The sequence below is a fragment of the Ranitomeya variabilis genome, chromosome 2 (genome assembly GCF_051348905.1).
Source record: "Ranitomeya variabilis isolate aRanVar5 chromosome 2, aRanVar5.hap1, whole genome shotgun sequence".
NCBI classification, from domain to species: domain Eukaryota; kingdom Metazoa; phylum Chordata; class Amphibia; order Anura; family Dendrobatidae; genus Ranitomeya; species Ranitomeya variabilis.
Genome location: NC_135233.1, coordinates 449,571,673 through 449,592,225, shown reverse-complemented (window position 1 = coordinate 449,592,225; position 20,553 = coordinate 449,571,673). Strand labels below are relative to the sequence as shown.

Below are 20,553 nucleotides of genomic sequence, written 5' to 3'. Positions count from 1 at the left end.
AAAGAAAAATTATTTTTTATTTTCATGTCTCTGCGTTATAAACTTCTGTGAAGCACCTGGGGGTTTAAAGTGCTCACCACACATCTAGATTAGTTCCTTGGGCGGTTCAGTTTCCAAAATGGGGTCACTTGTGGGGGAGCTCCAATGTTTAGGCACACAGGGGCTCTCCAAACGCGACATGGTGTCCGCTAAAGATTGGAGCCAATTTTTCATTCAAAAAGTCAAATGGCGCTCCTTCCCTTCCGAGTTCTGCCGTGCGCCCAAACAGTGGTTTACCCCCACATATGAGGTATCAGCGTACTCAGAACAAATTGGACAACAACGTTCGTGTCCAGTTTCTCCTTTTACCCTTGGGAAAATAAAAAACTGTTGCTAAAAGATAATTTTTGTGACTAAAAAGTTAAATGTTCATTTTTTCCTTCCATGTTGCTTCTGCTGCTGTGAAACACCTGAAGGGTTAATAAACTTCTTGAATGTGGTTTTGAGCACCTTGAGGGGTGCAGTTTTTAGAATGGTGTCACTTTTGGGTATTTTCAGCCATATATACCCCTCAAACTGACTTCAAATGTGAGGCGGTCCCTAAAAAAAAGGTTTTGTAAATTTTGTTGTAAAAATGAGAAATCACTGGTCAAATTTAAACCCTTATAACTTCCTAGCAAAAAATAATTTTGTTTCCAAAATTGTGCTGATGTAAAGTAGACATGTGGGAAATGTTATTTATTAACTATTTTGTGTCACATAACTCTCTGGTTTACCAGAATAAAAATTCAAAATGTGAAAATTGCAAAATTTTCAAAATTTTTGCCAAATTTCCGTTTTTTTCACAAATAAACGCAGAAATTATCAACCTAAATTTACCACTAACATGAAGCCCAATATGTCACAAAAAAACAGTCTCCGAACCGCTAGGATCCGTTGAAGCGTTCCTGAGTTATTACCTCATAAAGTGACACTGGTCAGAATTGCAAAAAATGGCAAGGTCATTAAGGCCAAAATAGGCTGGGTCATGAAGGGGTTAAACCACGTGTGTATTTGGGAGTTGAGTCGATTTTACACTGCACATGTAGAGACCTCCCCGGTATTAATGGCAAACGTGCACCAAATTCTACCAATTACCGGTGACTTTCTTGTCTTATTTGAATAGCCTTTTGGCTATGTGCCCACGTTCAGGATTTTTCACTTGTTTTTTTGTTAGCGTTTCTGCCGCAGTTTTCCGCTGCAAAAATGCTTACATTAGGCATTCCATTATTAGAATGCATTTCGCAATCTTTTGTGCCCACGCTGCTTTTTGTTTTTGCAAAAAACAAAACGCATTGCTGAAAAAAACGCAGCATGTTCATTAATTTTGTGGAAAATCTGCGGATTTGCTGCTATATTATTGTATTGGGATGCTCTGGGAAAAAAACGCGAAAAATCAGCAAAAAAAAGCATGCGGATTTCCTGCAAAAGGAGTCCGGTTTTGCTAACATTTATTGCTCCTTTTGTCATGTTTGCTTTCCTCAAGAAGTCCCCTCAGACTGAGAGCTGTACGGACAGCGGGGCCGAGAACGAGGGGAGCTGTCACAGCGACCAGATGAGCAATGATTTTTGCACAGATGACGCCCTGGATGAAGGAATTTGCCTCGAAAGCAGCAATAGCATTGACAAGCCAAGCAAATCACCGGAAAAGGTGAATTAAGCCAGACAGGCGGGATGACACAGTAATGTGCACAGAGCAGTGCTGAGAATGAAGCCATAACATGGAGTTTTTATTTTTTTTTATTTCTAGAATTCTTTGTATGAACTTTTCTCTGTGATGGTCCATTCAGGCAGCGCTGCAGGTGGTCATTACTACGCTTGTATCAAGTCTTTCGCTGACGACCAGTGGTACAGCTTCAATGATCAGCATGTCAGTCGGGTGAGTTTCTGGGAATCTGCCGCCATTGTAGTAATACTTTTTTGATATTCACGTCTAACAGATTTGAGTGTTTTATGGAATAAGCAAACGTTTGTTTTTTTTCAGATTACTCCAGATGATATTAAGAAAACCTATGGGGGATCTACAGTAAATCGCGGTTACTACTCCAGTGCCTTCGCTAGGTTGGTGCAGGCTCTGTTTCCTCTGATGAATCGTTCATTGTCTGATCGTGCGTTGCGTAGCACTGCTGCCCCTCTTCCTTGCACATAGGCTTTTCCAGACACCATCCTAAGAAGGGAACCATGCTGCCAAATTTATTTGCATGAGGCCTGCTGGGGAATATTAGCTGAATATGTGCTGGTATTTTGCTATGGAGCTTTTCTTAGCTGAAAAATGTCTTTATATGTCAAGTTGTAAATGATAAAACCAAATATGAGCATAATTTTAAAAACCTTTTCATTTCCTGCAGTTCCACTAACGCATATATGCTGATGTACCGTCTGAAGAACCCTGTGAGAAATTCAAGTGCGTAACTGTGTAACCTCTCACCATCTGTCTAGCCATCATAGATGATTCACATAGTTTTACCATTAATATTTTTAGTCATTTTACAGTTGTCATTTTGTCCAAATATCATGTCTGAGTTACATCTTGTATTATATTCCAGAGCTGCACTCACTACTCTGCTGGTGCAGTCAGTGTACGTACATTACTGATCCTGAGTTACATCCTGTATTATACTCCAGAGCTGCACTCACTATTCTGCTGGTGCAGTCACTGTGTACATACATTACATTACTGATCCTGAGTTACATCCTGTATTATACTCCAGAGCTGCACTCACTATTCTGCTGGTGCAGTCTCTGTGTACGTACATTACATTACGGATCCTGTACTGATCCTGAGTTACATCCTGTATTATACTCCAGAGCTGCACTCACTATTCTGCTGGTGCAGTCACTGTGTTCATACATTACATTACGGATCCTGTACTGATCCTGAGTTACATCCTGTATTATACTCCAGAGCTGCACTCACTATTCTGCTGGTGCAATCACTGTGTTCATACATTACATTACGGATCCTGTACTGATCCTGAGTTACATCCTGTATTATACTCCAGAGCTGCACTCACTATTCTGCTGGTGCAATCACTGTGTAAATACATTTCATTACTGATCCTGAGTTACATCCTGTATTACACCCCAGAGCAGCGCTCACTATTCTGCTGGTGCAGTCACTGTGTACATACATTACATTACTGATCGTGGTTACATCCTGTATTATACTCCAGAGCTGCACTCGCTATTCTGCTGGTACAGTCACTGTGTACATACATTACATTACTGATCCTGAGTTACATCCTGTATTACACCCCAGAGCAGCGCTCACTATTCTGCTGGTGCAGTTACTGTGTACATACATTACATTACTGATCCTGTACTGATCCTGTGTTACATCCTGTATTATACCCCAGAGCTGCACTCACTATTCTGCTGGTGCAGTCACTGTGTACATACATTACATTACTTATCCTGAGTTACATCCTGTATTATACTCCAGAGCTGCACTCGCTATTCTGCTGGTGCAGTCACTGTGTACATACATTACATTACTGATCCTGTGTTACATCCTGTATTATACCCCAGAGCTGCACTCACTATTCTGCTGACGCTGACTTATTATATGCATTCATGTGTTGTTAGTAAGATACATAACAGATACCTATGACTGTTTACAGTAGCAACCAGCAGAATTGTGAGTGCTGCTCTGGAGTATAATTGTACTTCTAGATAAACGTGGACTGAATTAGAAGAAGAGCCACGTAGCCTCTTGTCACCCCTCCATATCAAGCAGAATTTCCTGTATTCTAGATTATAGATAATTATTTATCCCCAGTCCAGAAGAGATCAGTGTACCGGTAGTACCCAGTATGTATGATGATAATCGGAAATTTGAAAATTAAATAATATAAAATGCCGGAAGATCAGTCCTGTACTTTACGTTTTAGAGTTTCTGGACACCACAGAATTTCCAGAGCACATAAAGAATCTGGTGCAGAAAGAGAAAGAACAGGAGGAGGAGGAGAAGCGGCTGCGGGAGATCGAGCGCAATACCTGTAAGGTAAGTAGCCGGGTATTTCTGGGGCTGCAGCTCCGGAGGATCGGTTGGTGAACTTCTGCTCTCTTCCAGCTGAAGCTTTTCTGCATGCACCCGGTCAAGCACATCCTGATGGAGAATAAGCTGGAAGTGCACAAGGACAAGACCATGAAAGAAGCTGTGGAGATTGCCTATAAGGTATTATGGAGTACACTGTTCTCTGGAATCAGGGCATCATAGAGGACACATCAGTATGGTGAAGTGTAACTATGAGAAAATCAGATGGCGCTCATACCACATGCTAATCCAACTCTGATCAGAATTGATCCAATTTCCTCATATGCAAAAAAAATCAGACGTCCACAGTATTGGAAAATAAATAAAATAGAAAACCTGGAGATGGCTGCAGAATAGTGTGCCATCTTGTCTTTATGGCATCCACAGTATTCACTGTGCACATCACTACGTGTCGTACACTATGGATCCAGAGTTACTATGTCGGCTCTGTGCCTGAAAGTACAGACCCGGCCTCAGGCCACATCTGCTGTTACTAAGCGGCTGCTTGAATTGCAAGACTCCTAGCGAAGAAATTATTCATCAGGGAGGCAGGAAGCCTCAAGAATACGTTTTTACTAGCGATGAGGGAGCGTGCTGGGATAAGGTGTTATCTGAGCATGCTCATGTGCTAACCGAGTGTTTTCAGCGCGCTTGTAAAATATGTTCGAGTCACCGCGCCTGCATGTCTCGCGGCTCTTCAACAGCCATAACACTTGCAGGGATTGCCTAAGAAACAGCCGCGATACTTGCAGCCGCAGGAGCTCCAAACATATCATTCGTGCACGCCGAAGGAACTTTTGGCACCCGAGCATGCTCTGATAACACCTCAACCGAGCACGTTCAATCATCACTAGTTTTTACTAGACTTTCCCTTTTAACTAAGCTAAAGGAAAAAATTTGTGCAATCTGTGCGATACCTGCGCTGATGGCTGCTCTAACCATTACTGTTCCAGATAATGGATTTGGAGGGCGTCGTTCCCCTTGACTGTTGCCGCTTGGTGAAATACGACGAGTTTCACGATTATTTAGAGCGATCATATGAGGATGAAGAAGATCGGCCAATGGGGCTTCTGCTCGGTGGTGTCAAGTCCTCTTACATGTTTGATCTGCTCTTGGAAACCAAGTGGCCGGACCAAGTGTTCCAGACGTATAAACCCGGAGGTGAGTGGTCGGAGCTCTGCAGCCAGGCTGTGAGTTTGCTGATAATACGGGCAGAGTCGCTGAGCTCGTGACTGGCTGCAGCGCTGTCATTGTGACTGCTGCAGCCAATAAACATTGTATGGAGCTGCAGTGTTCCTCTATACTGTTGGCATCCTGCATGTCTGATTGGTATGGGGGTCATTAATATATAATGGCTATGTTTACACAGTGTTTATGTGGATTTTGTCGTGAATCCGCTTCAAAATCTGCATAAGAAAAACCACCACTTCCAATAATGAATCTGCTTCTATTGATTTCAGTGGGAAATTCACATCGCTGTTCACACTGCACGCTTTTTCTTGCTATGAGGCTTTGAAAGCCATTCAGCCGGGGAATTAAAGTGACGTGTCCCTCCTATAATGTGGATTCCATGTATGTTAAGCAAACTTGAAGTGGATTCCTAATATGGATTCACTGTGCTAAACTAAGTAAATCAGAGTTTTTCCACCTAAAGGAAAGTCAGTGTGAACATAGTCTTAAGGTGCCCACACGCAGCTTGATGCATCTGTCTGACCTTCTGATTGGGGTCTTGCAGCGTCACAAGACGTGGGCTCTACACCATGTCCATGCTGCTGAGCAATCGTCTGTCTTTTACATGACCCGTCAGCAGTGTCCGTACTTACTGCTTCGTCTATCTTGTCTTCAGAGGTAATGGTGAAGGTCTATGTGGTCGACCTGAAGACGGAAACCATCGCTCCTCCAGTCAGTGTTCGCGCCTATCTCAGTCAAACCATCCAGGAGTTTAAGCAGCTAATCTCCAAGGTTCTGGTTTTATAACTTGTGATAAAATGTCTGCGTTGATCTCTTATTAGTTTCTTCCAGATATTTCTGCAGTCCCGTGTGTCCTATTAGTAACCAGCATTCGCACTGCTGAAAATGCCAGAATGCTGGAACTTTGCATAAATAACATAATTTCTAAATGTATTAGTTTTCCTTCACATTTGTATTAACCTTTTGTGACCGTCGTGTGTTGCAGAGCATAGATTTGCCACCTGAACACATGCGGGTCGTGCTGGAGCGCTGTTACAATGACCTGCGGCTTCTCGGCGTGCCCAATAAGACGCTCAAGGCTGAAGGTTTCTTCAGAAGCAATAAGGTGAGTCTTAGAGGGATCGAACTAGTGCAGATTGATGCAGAGTAGTCAGATCATCAATCTGTGGCCAAGGGAGGGTAGCCTTGAAAACCGCCTGTGACTTGATGGCATCCGTGGCTTCTTATTAGCCGACCTGGTGCGACTTTACTTGTCTTGAGGCAACGATAACTTTGCACCAGTCCGGCTAATAAAAAGAGCCGCACATGCAGTAACGTCAAGGGCAGTTTTCAGGGCTCCCATCCAGGGGCCACAGATTACCAACGTGATTGATGGACGGCTCCTGCAAATCAATTTGAAACAATTCATACCAGAAACTTAGAGCATTCCCACCTAATCGGCGATGACATTTATTAAAGGTGCATTCCCATCTCCAAGATCATATCCCAATATGTAGTAGGTGTAATATTATTTGCAAATGTAGAAATGTACAGTTCTTCTGATTAAGCTATGTCACTTACCCCATGTGCAGGGCATTGCAATAGCTTGGGTATCTACTATAATGTCCTGTACTTGGGTAAAGGGACATAGCAAATCGGAAAAACTATACTACGTTTTTAATTGGATGTATTTGTTAATGTTATTATTATTATTATAGCTACTATATATTGGGATAGGATCTTGGAGATGGGAATACCCATTTAATCTCTTATGAGTAAAGTCTTACTGTGCGAATAAGCACAAGCAAAGCAAATGACGAAGGGGCTTTACACTTAATAAAGCACAACACCCCTCGTCCTGCAAAGTCTCTGAATCACTTCACTGCCATAAAGTATACAGATGTGAAGCAATTCTGCAATCTTACTTGCACCATGATTGTCGGTGGAGGAAGATGTCTAATATCAGTGGTGGAATTGCCTCTTTAAGCTCGCAATGAACTTGGAGCATTGGCCTCGTACCTGTACTTCTCGAGTTGTTGTGAAACTACAACCTCCAGCATGCTCATTGGTGGGATGGGTAATTTCCAAACAGTGAGACCGCAGATTGTTGTCCTCGGTCCCATGAGATTCCTGATCCAGTGCGTTTTGCGATCAGTGATTGTCATCTGTAATAGGCTATTACACTAACTGATGGATTGGAGGATGATATTGCATTTTTGCATCGCTTTACATGCATCTAATTAGATGGCAGCGCTGATGGAAGCAAAAAAGTTCCCATCTCTTCTGACTTTTCGTTGCAGGTGTTTGTCGAAAGCTCGGACTCCACCGACCACCAGCTGCAGTTCCCAGATTCACATCTCTGGAGGCTCCTAGACCGTCACGCCAACACCATCAGACTGTACGTTTCATTACCCGAGCACGCCCCGGGCCACCAGGCCGGCCGCTCCTCGTGTCCAAACCCGGGCGTGAACTCCGTGCAGCAGAACGACTTCTGTGAGCAAGGAGAAGTAAGCGGCAAGTCCGTGGAGGCCATTTTGGAGGAAAGCACTGAAAAGCTGAAGTGTCTCTCTCTCCAGCAACAGGAGGAGAGCGGCAACGGGGACAGCAGTAAGAGCACAGAGGGCAGCGACTTTGAAAACATTGACTCTCCGCTGAACGAAGCGGATTCCTCAGGGTCGGCCGACAACAGAGAACTGGAGAATCGGATTCTCCCATCATCTGACCCTGAAAACAATTTTCCATCAGAAGAGCGATCGGACTCTGATATTAATAATGACCGGAGCACCAGCTCTGTGGACAGCGATATTCTTAGCTCAAGCCATAGTAGCGACACTCTGTGTAATGCGGACAATGCCCCCATCCCTCTGGCAAATGGGCTGGACTCGCACAGTATCACCAGCAGCCGGAGGTCGAAAGCCAACGAAGGAAAGAAGGAGACGTGGGACACAGCCGAAGAGGACTCCGGGACGGACAGCGAATACGACGAGAGCGGGAAAAGCCGGGGGGATGCCCAGTACATGTATTTCAAAGCGGAGATGCGTTCTGGGGAGGAAGGGGATGGACATAAATGTAAGTCTTTCTAATGGTTTGGATTTCTTTTCCCCTTGTTTTAGAAGATATAAAGGGCTGAGCAGATTCGCTTTCTATGGAGGAAAGAGTTTGGTTTCCCATTGAGCGTTGCCACTAGGACGCCATACTTGGTCTCGTTGAGACGTGCCATGTCTGACTTTACCCTAAGCCTCTTCTTTCAATACTCCTTGGGAATTTTTCTTGCTGACTGCTGCTGATTGAAATCTCTCTCCTACAGGTTTATTGGTGAATGTAGATAAAAGAATCACCCTCTCTGCTTTCAAACAGCAGCTGGAGCCCTTCGTGGGGGTCTCGTCCTCCCACTTTAAAGTCTTCCGCGTCTATGCCAGCAACCAGGAGTTTGAAAGCGTCCGCCTGAACGAAACCCTCTCCTCCTTTTCTGATGACAACAAGGTATTTACAGAGCAGTCAGTAAGAAGTCTGACAACTTAAAGGGTCTCTGTCACCCCCAAAGAGCTAATTAACCCATTAATTTATTCTGCAGGTATGATTTTTTTTTTTTTTTTTTTTTATTTATAGGAGCTAAGTTCCCTATGTAATTAAGGTTTTGGGGTGATAGTTTTAATGTGAACTGTAAATGCCTCCGTTTTATTTGCGGCTACAGATCCACTTTCATCATGTAATGTCACCATGGTCAGATCCAGAAAATGATATTGATAAATTGAACAATCCACCAAAGTGTAATGTCATCCTCAGTTATCCGGCCCCATGAATGCTGTCCTATTATCCACACAGACCTGTAATGACATGCCGTGAATAACGTGTGATGTAACCAACACTTTGTTCACCCTTAGATCACGATCCGCCTCGGCCGGGCCCTGAAGAAAGGAGAATACAGAGTGAAAGTGTTCCAACTCCTGATAAACGACCCTGAGGTACGAGACCCCCGACTTTAGTCATATATGGCCGGGAAGCTTGCTATGTCTCTATCAGAAATACACATTGGGCCCAGTGCGGTCAGTGGAGATCAAGAGGATAGGCTTGGTGCACAGTGGTGGATTTGGTGCAAGCCGTTATGTGCAACAGGATCGCCGAGAATATTGCTCCGAAATTGTATTTCGACTTCACCCTTTGCATTGCAGGAAGAGTGCACAACTTTGACCTTGTGATTTCTTTCACAGCCTTGCAAGTTCCTGCTGGACGCCGTGTTCACAAAGGGGATGAGTGTGCGGCAGTCTAAGGAGGAGCTGATTCCTCAGCTCAGGGAGCAGTGTGGCCTGGAGCTCTCCATAGACAGGTAGGTGGCCATCCACCAGCCCAGAGGTCGGCCCCCTTGTTATTGAATTCATCATATAACTGTTTCTTTTTTTTTTTTTTTTTCTTTTGCAGGTTCCGTTTGCGGAAGAAAACTTGGAAGAATCCGGGCACAGTATTCCTAGATTACCACATGTATGAGAATGAAAATAGTATTTCAAGCAACTGGGAAGTTTTCCTAGAGGTGCTGGAAGGTAAGATGCAGGATCCATGCATCTTACATCACCTGGTATTTTAGTCAGTCTTCACTGCAATCTGTACAGGGTGGTCTCTGAAGACCCTTCCTATAACACAGGGGGCCAACCCTTTATTAACTAGAGCAAAGAGATTCTCAAACTGTAGAGGACCACAGTCTGTCGGGTATAGGGTCATATTTAAGTTCTCATTCTGTGGTTAGCAGTGTATGGCGGCTCAGTGGTTAGCACTGTAGCTTTGCAGCGCTGGGGTCCTGGGTTCCAATTCCAACAAGGCCATCATGTGTATGTTCTCCCTGTGACCGTGTGGGTCTCCTCCAGATTCTTCAGTTTCCTCCCACACTCCATGACGCACTGATAGGGAATTTAGATATTAGCGATGCTGATATCTGTAAAGTGCAGTGGAATTAATGGCGTAAGAGAGTAAATTAAATTCTGAGTTAATAGAGGAAGGATGCCCAGTGTGCGGCTCTGTCATATAAATATTGCTTCTCACACATTGTGAGTGTAAAGGTTTGGGTCTCAAGCAGTTTTAGGAAGTTTTACTTAGTGGAGTCCTTGGTAGGGAGAAGGTTCAATCACTAAAGGTAATAAAATCACTAAAGGTAATAATGTCATCTTCTTAAGTATTCAGACTTATTAGAACAATTTACATAAAAATTTCTTATCACTTGTTAGAGGGGGAAAAAAAAATCCCTAAAATAATTTAGACCAAATCCCCAAAAAATACCATCCTAGATCCCTAAATGAATTCAGACTTCAGATCAGAACCTGAAACCCACCCAGAGCCCCCAGCCATGCCCCCCGAGGATAATTCAGACCCCAGACCACACCATCAAAAATCATTGGCCCCAGAATGGCTTCTAAGGAAATTCAGACAGCTTATAACTTGGACAGGGATCGGAACCCAGTGCACAGACTGACCTCCTGCATGCGACAGCTGCCACATTCGGGTGGGGAGAGCCGCCGGCCAGTCCGAGCATTGCATTCCAATCCCATCTGGATTTATACGGGCCGTCTGACTCTTCCCTAATATTGATTTAGACCCCAGACCGGACATAATGTATACTGCTCCTGGACCCCCGTGCTCTGACACTGCAGCACTCAGTTTCTTGTGTCTATGATATCGGATCCACAGTGTCCAGGCTGCTAATGTCTCCGGGCCGGATCCGTACTAAGGTCTCCTGGTCGTGTGGCGGTCATTATACACCATGATGCCCATCTGCACATATCATCATCTGCTCTCCTTGTTTCTTATGGCAGAGAGTGAGAAGATGAAGTCCATGTCTCAGCTTTCTCTGCTTACCAAGAGGTGGCGGCCATCGCAGCTCCTGCTGGACACCTTCCAGGAGATAGTGCTGGAGACCAATAGTGTGATGGAGCTGAGGGATAAGGTGAGCGCAGTCATGGCTTTACACTGGACGGATTTCCATTATCCGCACACAGACGATGGGAAATTTACTGTTTTTTGTTTTTTCCGTTCTAGATCTGTGAACTCTGTGACATAACGCTGGAGAATTTAGAGTTTGCCAAGGTAAGTCCTGCTGCCGTCCTCCAGCCGATCAGACCGGCTGAAGTATCAATTCCATAAAGCACTTCCCGTATGGTAACAGTGAGCAATAACCTCCCGCAGGGCCGGGGGACGTTTCCATGTGACATATCCGTTCTGGAGATACATCAGGAGTTAGACTGGAACCCAAAAGTATCGACACTGAATGCCTGGCCCCTGTACATCTCCGATGATGGCGCTGTGATATTTTACAGGTAAGGTAGCAGGAAGGGAAGCAGCAAAGTGTTAACAAGGCCGGATTTACACATCGGTGATTGGTGGTCCAAATATCAGAGTATGGGCTGCCATGCGTAGACCGATCATGTGGTGCCTGGCCTAAGCTCAACAGTGACCATTGATGCTGCTTAGTATGGACTAGGACACGTTCGCTCGGTCCACGTATGGACCACGAAACACATTGTGTGACTCTGGCCTTAGTGACATGGATGATGCAGCAGCACAGAGTATTTCCGTGCACTGATTTTGTTGGACATCAGATCGAGAGTTGCATAGTGGAAGTGGAGGGATCCCCCGTCAGAGCGGAGCGTTAAAGGGAGGAAGGAACTGCGAGGTCTCAGACGGACTCCTAGCAGGACAGTGTCTTTCAGGAGAGCAGGATGCCGTGAGGTTGGGCTCCTCCTAGCAGTACAGAGTATTTCAGGAGAGCAGCGTGCTGTGATGTTGGGGTCTTCCTAGCAGTACAGAGTATTTCAGGAGAGCGGCGTGCCGTGAGGTTGGGCTCTTCCTAGCAGTACAGAGTATTTCAGGAGAGCAGCGTGCCGTGAGGTTGGGCTCCTCCTAGCAGGAAAGAGTATTTCTCCTTCGCCTCATTGGGGGACACAGACCGTGGGTGTTATGCTGCTTGCCACTAGGAGGACACTAAGTGATACAAAGAAAGTTAGCTCCTCCCCTGCAGTATACACCCTCCTGCTGGCTCCCAGCTAACCAGTTCTTGCTTAGTGTCTGTAGGAGGCACTTGGGTCTGTTTTCAGACCCCAACATTTTTTATTTTTATTTTCTGTAAATTTTTATTTTTTAATTAACGGAGTGAAGGGGGCGACGGATTCCTTTCTAGGGTCCGCTCTCCCCCGAACCATCAACAGGCAAGCATGGCGAGTATACCTCCCCGTACCTTTCCTGCGACGACTGGGGCACGCCTAATCTACGCTAGGGCGACGGTTCCTATACGGTCCTGATCTCCCCCCTGTAAGATGGCGAGCACATAGAGTATACCTCTTATGTGCATCTCCCGGGCTCCTCCGCAATTAAGCCCTCACCTGTTGGCGTCATGTAGTCCCCACAGTAGCCGTAAGTCCCCTGCGGCAGGCACAGCCATAAGTCCCCTGCGGCAGGCACATATGAAGATGGACAGAGACTCTCCATCCCCCGGCCAAGGGAGGATCGATTGAGCTTATTCCCTCGCAATAGAGGCTGCATCTCTGCTCGGTGGTGGTGAGTAGTTTCCTTCCTCACGCTGCCTGCGTGGAAGGTGCGGTCCTGGTCCCTGGGGAGAGGTGCCGCTGGCCGGTACGCCAGCGGCAATCATTCGGCGCTACGTCGCGGCCCGCCGACGCGCTCCACCGGCAGGCTCCATAAATTTAGTCCCCGGCTTTTTCAGCCGGACTAGGCCGCAGTTGAAATCCCCGCCAACCGCCGGAGCCCCGCCCAGCTCACTTCAGGGGCGACGGTGCCTTCACGGTCCCGATGCCGGACAGAACTCCGTGGATGTACAGAGGAGGCCCCTCTCTATGGCGTCCGAGCAGCCCCCACTGTCCCACCACTGTGAAAGCGGATGGCACAAGGAGGCGGACGGTTCCTCTCCACCTCCCTAACAAAAGGGATGATGGATTGAGGTTTATCCCTCTATCCCTGCACCGTCCACGCTGCAATACCCGACATCCGCGGCGGCTCCATGCCGGGACGCGCACCGTTGGTGAGTGGATCCTGCCAGCGATGGGCTTCTGCAGCGGGATATTCACAGGCAGTCTCAGGCTTCCCTGTGGCCCACCTCCCTGAGGTAACGCTCCAGCCGGCTACAAAATTTAGCCCCCCGGCTTCAGCCGATGTGTAGGCCGCACCCTGGAAGCGCACTGTGGCGGCCTAAGGCAGCTCTGCCTTTTTTCCTGGCGCTTTTCGCCTGGCACGGAAGTGCTCAATTTTCTCGAACAACGCCCCTCACTTCTACGCTGGCGCCGGCTGCAGAAATTTAGGCCCCGGCTTGGGCCTATTCATGGAAGTCTCGAGGCTCCGCCCACGTCGTGCCTGTGGCTCCGCCCCCTGAATTGGCGCTTCTCGCTCGCTGCGAGATTTGACCTAAACCCGCATGACCAGTATTCCTGGTCTTAAAGTCACATGACCAGTATTCCTGGTCTTAAAGGCACGTGACCAGTATTCCCTGGTCTAAAAGGCACATGACCAGTATTCCTGGTCTTAAAGGCACGTGACCAGTATTCCCTGGTCTTAAAGGCACATGACCAGTACTCCCTGGTCTTAAAGGCGCGTGACCAGTATTCCCTGGTCTTAAAGTCACATGACCAGTATTCCTGGTCTTAAAGGCACGTGACCAGTATTCCCTGGTCTTAAAGGCACACGACCAGTATTCCCTGGTCTTAAAGGCACACGACCAGTATTCCCTGGTCTAAAAGGCACACGACCAGTATTCCCTGGTCTAAAAGGCACACGACCAGTATTCCCTGGTCTAAAAGGCACACGACCAGTATTCCCTGGTCTAAAAGGCACACGACCAGTATTCCCTGGTCTAAAAGGCACACGACCAGTATTCCCTGGTCTAAAAGGCACACGACCAGTATTCCCTGGTCTTAAAGGCACACGACCAGTATTCCCTGGTCTTAAAGGCACATGACCAATCCGAAGCTGGTCATAAATGAGGAGCCCTCTGCCGCTGATCCCAGTTTATCCCAGTGTAACTAGTTCCCTCAGTGGACTTCGTCACTGCCGCAACCCATGGTGTTTCTGACCAAGAAATTGAATTCCTTCTGTGGCTCGGAGTGCTCGCAGGACCGATATACATGGTCCCTCTCCTACATGGGATCCGTCGGCTAGCAGGGGCCGCGAGTATTCCAGAAACGTACAGGCATCTACAAAACGGAAGTTCTCATTTCATGATCTCTCTCCAAGGATTTGCTGACAACAAGACTCTGAACACGGATCGGATATTGCCTTGGACCTGGACTTGCCAGAGTTTCAGTAAAGGATGACTCGCCTATTTATATCATCATCCAATCTCTGTACATTGACGAGGACTCCGGTCCTGCTCTAGACTACAGTGTCCCTCATACGGTGACTAAACTCCCTCGTAGAGCATTTGTCATCCAGTCCGGATATGCGATTCACTGGACAGAAGCCTCTACGTGGGGCTCCATGCCTGGTCTGATTTTTAAGGGCGACAGGCCCTTCAAAGGGGCCGATCTCCCCACACCATCAACAGACGGGCACACGGAGTGTCGCCTCCAGGTATCCTCTTCTGCATCCAGGCCTAACGCCAGACAACCTGTCCTGTCCACCCGGAGACCTGAACTCTGTGGATGTACAGAGGCACCCTTTTCGGGCGTCTGAGCACCACGCTCTGCATCACCACTATTTAACAGAAGATGCAAGAAGGCGGATGTTCCCTCTCCACTTCCCTGTTAAGAGGATGGTGGATCGAGGGTTCCTAATTTTTAACTCTGCAATGACCTGCTGGAAGCAGCCGCGCATTCTGCCACTTGGCAGATTAACCGAGTACAATCTCCTGTGGTTTACCTACCAGTATCCCTGCCGATGTGTCATCAATTAAAAATGCCACGATCTGTCAAATAGCAAATCTGGTTTGTTCCGTTTTGCGGCTACGGGTCCAGCCCTCTACACTCCCTAGCCGCCACATGGATTGCTAGAGCAACGGTCTCTTGCCTGGAGACCTTAACTACTTTGATTCACACCAGTAACCCTTTCCTGAAGACAGTACAGCTGGTCAATCAAATCTTTTGAGCGGGAGACTAACGAAGGATCGTACATTCCTACAGCCCCGACCAACAGTGAAAGGGTTGTCCGGGACAGTCTAGATCTAAGGGATCTTGGTTCCTAAAAGGGGAACGAGAAGTAGGACCGATCCCGGACCTCAAACTTCTAACAACCTTTCACAAGGTTCTTCTTCTTCGAATGGAGTTCCTCCGCTCAGCCATTACTTCAACAGAAAAAGGTGCAGTTTCTGGCATCCATCGACATTCGGGATGCTTACCCTCTTCAAAAATTCCGTCGCTTTTCCATTCGTGAACAGCATTTAAGTCACGACCTTGTCCTTCGGCCTTGCTACCGCACCCAGAGTGTTCGCAAGGGTCATGGCGGCTGTCATGTTCCTCTTGCACCTAGAGGCGTGGTCGTCTTGCCCTGTTTGGCCGACTGTTTACCTGCCCTTGCAGGACTACGCTAAGTCGTCTATATCACTTGCGATACCCTCTCACCTGAGCTGGTGGCTAGACTTAGACAACTTCTCATTTCCATCCCAGCAGATACCCTTTTTGAGGATGATCCGGTACTCTTCCAGAAGGGTGGTATATCTCCCTCCAGACAAGGTCATGGTCCTTCAACAGGGAGCTCGCGCACTTGCTCACTCATCCCCTCATTTCATTCGATTTGCTGGGAGGGTTCTGAGGAAAAAAATGGAGACGACAATGGAAGCAGTTTCCTTCGCTCCGTTAGTTTTCAGCGAGTCAAGCAGACTTTCAGACGATAGTCTCTGAGCTCCTTCTTCATCCAGGGCTTTTCTCCCGGTTCAATGGTTACTAGTAGCTTCCAATGCCAGTCCTCTTCTCCCGATCATTGCTCTGGAGATCCGAAAGGTAGTCCTACAGTAGGTCCACTGCCTTATGGCGGGTCAACCCATCTGAATTCAATTGGACAATGCCACGGCTGTGCCATACGTCAATCATCTAGCAGGTACCCACGTTCAGGCACCATGGCCGAGGTACCTCACATTCTCGCATGGGCCGAGATCTATCACTCGGTGATCTCGGCAGTACATATCCCAGGAGTATAACTCTGGGCTGTGAACATATTCAGCCGTCAGGGTTTCGCCTCAAGTGAGTGGGAACTTCACCCGGAAGTCTTCCATCAGACCTGCCTTCACTGGAGCTCTCCAGTTGTAGTTCGGATGGCGTCCTGACTGATCGCCTGTGTACTCGAGTTTGTCGTTCGGCCTCGAGATCCAAGAGCCATCGCACTGCATGCTCTGGTTCTTCCGCGGTACCAGTTTCCACAACTCCCCGTTCACTACTTCCGAAAGCTTTTCAGAAGCAGAAAGGGCCCCAGTGATCCTCGAAAATCCGCACTGACCACGTCAGTTTGTTTGCTTGCGGAGCTGGTAGCTTTTCTGCCTTTCTGCAACAAAACTGCAAGTAGGGACCACCTCGCAGGAAGTTTTCACTTGTAGTTCTTCCCTATCGCATACCGTTAGATCATTGGGATCTATTCTATTAGGGAAGGTCGCCCCTTTTTTCTCGGCGATATCCTCATCCTGACGAGTCTTCGGTGCTAACGGGTCCTTTCAGACTTTTTGTTCCCTTATTTCCTTCAAGGCAAGGTCGTCCTCAGGCCTTCCCCGTCCCTTGTTACCAAGGTGGTATTGTATTACCACTGTTATGAGGGCATAGTTCTTCCCTCATCTCTTTCAGCACCAGTCCACAAAATGGAATGAGTTCCCCATATTCCGGACGAAGCGAGTGCTCTGAGTAGGTATGTCTCGAGGACGGCGTCCTGCCGAAGGTTGGACACTGTATCTTGGGCTTCCTGACGGTAAGGGGAAGGCTTCCTGACGTTTACAGGAAGGGTTTAGCCGTCTTCATCGGCCATTTAGCCTGGTGTATTCCTTTCACCATCCAGGAGTCCTTCCGTGTTAGACAGGGAGATAGATGTCCGCCTATCGTGGGTTATAGGCACCAGGCGTCGAAAAGACACGCCTGCAAGCTTGCGGATTCGTCCAGTCCGCATGCATTCTTCAAGCATTATAATTCCCAGACTTCCACAGATGTGAGTCTGGGCAGGCGGACTCTGCAGGCCGCGGTGGCGCACTTGTAAGTAGCGGTTACACAGGGCCTGATCTGATGTTGTCCCCACCCAGGGACTGCTTTGGTACGTCCCACGGTCTGTGTCCCCCAATGAGGCGAAGGAGAAAGAGGGATTTTTGTGTACTCACCGTAAAATCCTTTTCTCCGAGCCAATCATTGGGGGACACAGCTCCCACCCTGGTATTGGCTTATGCTTGTTTTTATAATCTGATATGCTATACTCTCATATATAATATGACATGCTGTAAGCTAATATGTTGTTACTGATCTCCTACTGCTTTTTGCACCGAACTGGTTAGCTGGGAGCCAGCAGGAGGGTGTATACTGCAGGGGAGGAGCTAACTTTCTTTGTATCACTTAGTGTCCTCCTAGTGGCAAGCAGCATAACACCCACGGTCTGTGTCCCCCAATGATTGGCTCGGAGAAAAGGATTTTACGGTGAGTACACAAAAATCCCTCTTTTCAGGAGAGCAGCGTGCCGTGAGGTTGGGCTCCTCCTAGCAGTACAGAGTATTTTAGGAAAGCAGTGTGCCGTGAGGTTGGGCTCCTCCTAGCAGTGCAGAGTATTTCAGGAGAGCAATGTGCCGTGAGGTTGGGCTCCTCCTAGCAGGACAGAGTATTTCAGGAGAGCAGCGTGCCGTGAGGTTGGGCTCCTCTTAGCAGGGCGGAGTATTTCAGGAGAGCAGCGTGCCGTGAGGTTGGGCTCCTCTTAGCAGGACAGTGTGTTTCAGGAGAGTAGCGTGCCGTGAGGTTGGGCTCCTCCTAGCAGGACAGAGTATTTCAGGAGAGCAGCGTGCTGTGAGGTTGGGCTCCTCCTAGCAGTACAGAGTATTTTAGGAGAGCAGCGTGCCGTGAGGTTGGGCTCCTCCTAGCAGTACAGAGTATTTTAGGAGAGCAGTGTGCCGTGAGGTAGGGCTCCTCCTAGCAGGGCAGAGTATTTCAGGAGAGCAGCGTGCCGTGAGGTTGGGCTCCTCCTAGCAGTACAGAGTATTTTAGGAAAGCAGCGTGCCGTGAGGTTGGGCTCCTAGCAGGACAGAGTATTTCAGGAGAGCAATGTGCCGTCAGGTTGGGCTCCTCCTAGCAGGACAGAGTATTTCAGGAGAGCAGCGTGCCATGAGGTTGGGCTCCTCCTAGCAGTGTAGAGTATTTCAGGAGAGAAGCGTGCCATGAGGTTGGGCTCCTCCTAGCAGGACAGTGTGTTTCAGGAGAGCAGCGTGCTGTGAAGTTGGGCTCCTCCTAGCAATGCAGAGTATTTCAGGAGAGCAGCGTGCCGTGAGGTTGGACTCCTCTTAGCAGTACAGAGTATTTCAGGAGAGCAGCGTGCCGTGAGGTTGGGCTCCTCCTAGCAGGACAGTATTTCAGGAGAGCAGCGTGCCGTGAGGTTGGGCTCCTCCTAGCAGGACAGTATTTCAGGAGAGCAGCGTGCCGTGAGGTTGGGCTCCTCCTAGCAGGACAGTATTTCAGGAGAGCAGCGTGCCGTGAGGTTGGGCTCCTCCTAGCAGGACAGTATTTCAGGAGAGCAGCGTGCCGTGAGGTGGGCTCCTCCTAGCAGGACAGTGTGTTTCAGGAGAGTAGCGTGCCGTGAGGTTGGGCTCCTCCTAGCAGTACAGAGTGAGGTTGGGCTCCTCCTAGCAGTACAGAGTATTTCAGGAGAGGAGTCTGCTGGTCTTGTGTGTATAGACTGATGGGTGTCTAGTAAGTATCTGGGTCTCCCAGTAGCACAGAGTATTTCAGGAGTGAAGCATGCTCCTCATTTTATTTTTTTCACCCTCCTCTGCCTCCTCACAGGGATAAAACCGAGGATCTGATTGAATTAACAGACGAGCAGAGGAACGAGCTGATGAAAAAGGAAAGCAGCCGGCTGCAAAAAACTGGTCACCGCGTGACTTACTCCCCCCGCAAAGAGAAGGCGCTAAAAATCTATCTGGACGGAGCATCCACTAAAGACGCCGCTCAGGACTGACAATTGACGCGCCCAGCCACGTTGGCGAGCCACGTTTTTTTTTATTTTCTAGACTGGTTCACTGCCGCAGGAGTCGCGCCTCTTGGCAGAGGGGGGAGGGGTGATACTTTTGAGTGTGACGCTATGACACCAGCACTGATTGGTCAGCTGTCTTCAGCCAATCAGCAGCCTAGTAACCTTCTGGGGTCCTTGTTTGTGACTTCTAATCGTGTTCTGCACTAAGGTCGATTAAACTGTAAAGCTGAAAGGGACGTGCAAATAAGTAAGAAATGAGATATATTTATAAATATATTAAGTTAATGCAAGGCCGGGAGCAGCGAAGGAATGGGCATCACCTAGCTCAGGTAAGACGGCCGCGGCTATGGCCCTGGAGGGCGGCGGGCGGGGGAAAAAAAAAGAGATAAAGCCTTGACACTTTTATTTTGCTGATACACACATTACCTCATTGAGAGTTGTATAAAGTGCGAGTCTGTATGTGAGCGAGAGCCCGGCCGCCGGTACAATCACACAAGCCTGATACTGCTGTATACATCCGGGCTTGTCTCTCGCCTGCCGGTGGGTTGAGACGGGCTCCGGACGCTGCCTGGGGAGAAGGGGAAGGGCACTACAGGTTGCCCAATGAGGTAAAGAATGTGAGGCTGGTTGGTAGTAATAGTGCAAGATACTGCTCCTCTATCACTGCTGTAGAACTACAAGTCCAAGGATGTGGGAAGGAGGAGCCATTGCTTCCCCTGCAGGCAAAAGCTGCAAAATGTTCATTGGACCGGCCCATTATAAATGGAGGTCTTTAAAGAATTGCTATAGGGGCACACATTGTATCTATCGAGCTGCAGTACCACAGCCAACCTGTGGACAGTTGTGGTGCTGTTCTGTTTTTTATATCCTGGACAAGCCCCTTTTAATCATGACTTCTGCAACTTCCTAAACTTTTGCACCATTTGCAATATACACGCTTGATGTCGGTGAATACAATCCTTGTTTATACCCAGATACCATGGATCTAGATTTTCCTCTAATTTAGCATACTTCTCGTTACTTTTTTTTTTTTTTTTGTTCAAAAAAATCTTGTGCTAAATGTGAACAGGACAAGGTCAGAAACAAAAAAGTTTGCAGCCTGTGGCCGTTTACAGGGCAGAACTCTATTCATTGACAGCAAGCAGAGCGCTCGAATGTAAGTATAAGAAATGCAGAAATACAGATGACACCGCATAATCTCT

At 47.7% G+C, this 20,553-nt stretch overlaps 1 protein-coding gene across 3 annotated transcripts in view; it reads left to right on the top strand.

The window, feature by feature from the left end:
- Nucleotides 1-20,388, top strand: part of USP47 (ubiquitin specific peptidase 47) — a 56,711-nt gene extending 36,323 nt beyond the window's left edge. For 2 of the 3 annotated variants that reach the window (XM_077287245.1, XM_077287244.1), the window contains exons 11-28: nt 1,505-1,669; nt 1,769-1,897; nt 2,003-2,079; nt 2,367-2,422; nt 3,909-4,021; nt 4,091-4,195; nt 5,008-5,215; nt 5,901-6,016; nt 6,231-6,350; nt 7,525-8,293; nt 8,532-8,707; nt 9,109-9,189; nt 9,436-9,551; nt 9,644-9,762; nt 11,026-11,156; nt 11,249-11,296; nt 11,396-11,526; nt 19,162-20,388. In XM_077287245.1, coding sequence (XP_077143360.1) covers nt 1,505-1,669; nt 1,769-1,897; nt 2,003-2,079; nt 2,367-2,422; nt 3,909-4,021; nt 4,091-4,195; nt 5,008-5,215; nt 5,901-6,016; nt 6,231-6,350; nt 7,525-8,293; nt 8,532-8,707; nt 9,109-9,189; nt 9,436-9,551; nt 9,644-9,762; nt 11,026-11,156; nt 11,249-11,296; nt 11,396-11,526; nt 19,162-19,336 — 2,835 coding nt within the window. In that variant the 3' untranslated portion in view covers nt 19,337-20,388. The remainder of the gene's footprint in view (nt 1-1,504; nt 1,670-1,768; nt 1,898-2,002; nt 2,080-2,366; nt 2,423-3,908; nt 4,022-4,090; nt 4,196-5,007; nt 5,216-5,900; nt 6,017-6,230; nt 6,351-7,524; nt 8,294-8,531; nt 8,708-9,108; nt 9,190-9,435; nt 9,552-9,643; nt 9,763-11,025; nt 11,157-11,248; nt 11,297-11,395; nt 11,527-19,161) is intronic. The other variant, XM_077287243.1, reaches the window with a different exon arrangement.
- The last annotated feature ends 165 nt before the right edge of the window (nt 20,389-20,553 follow it).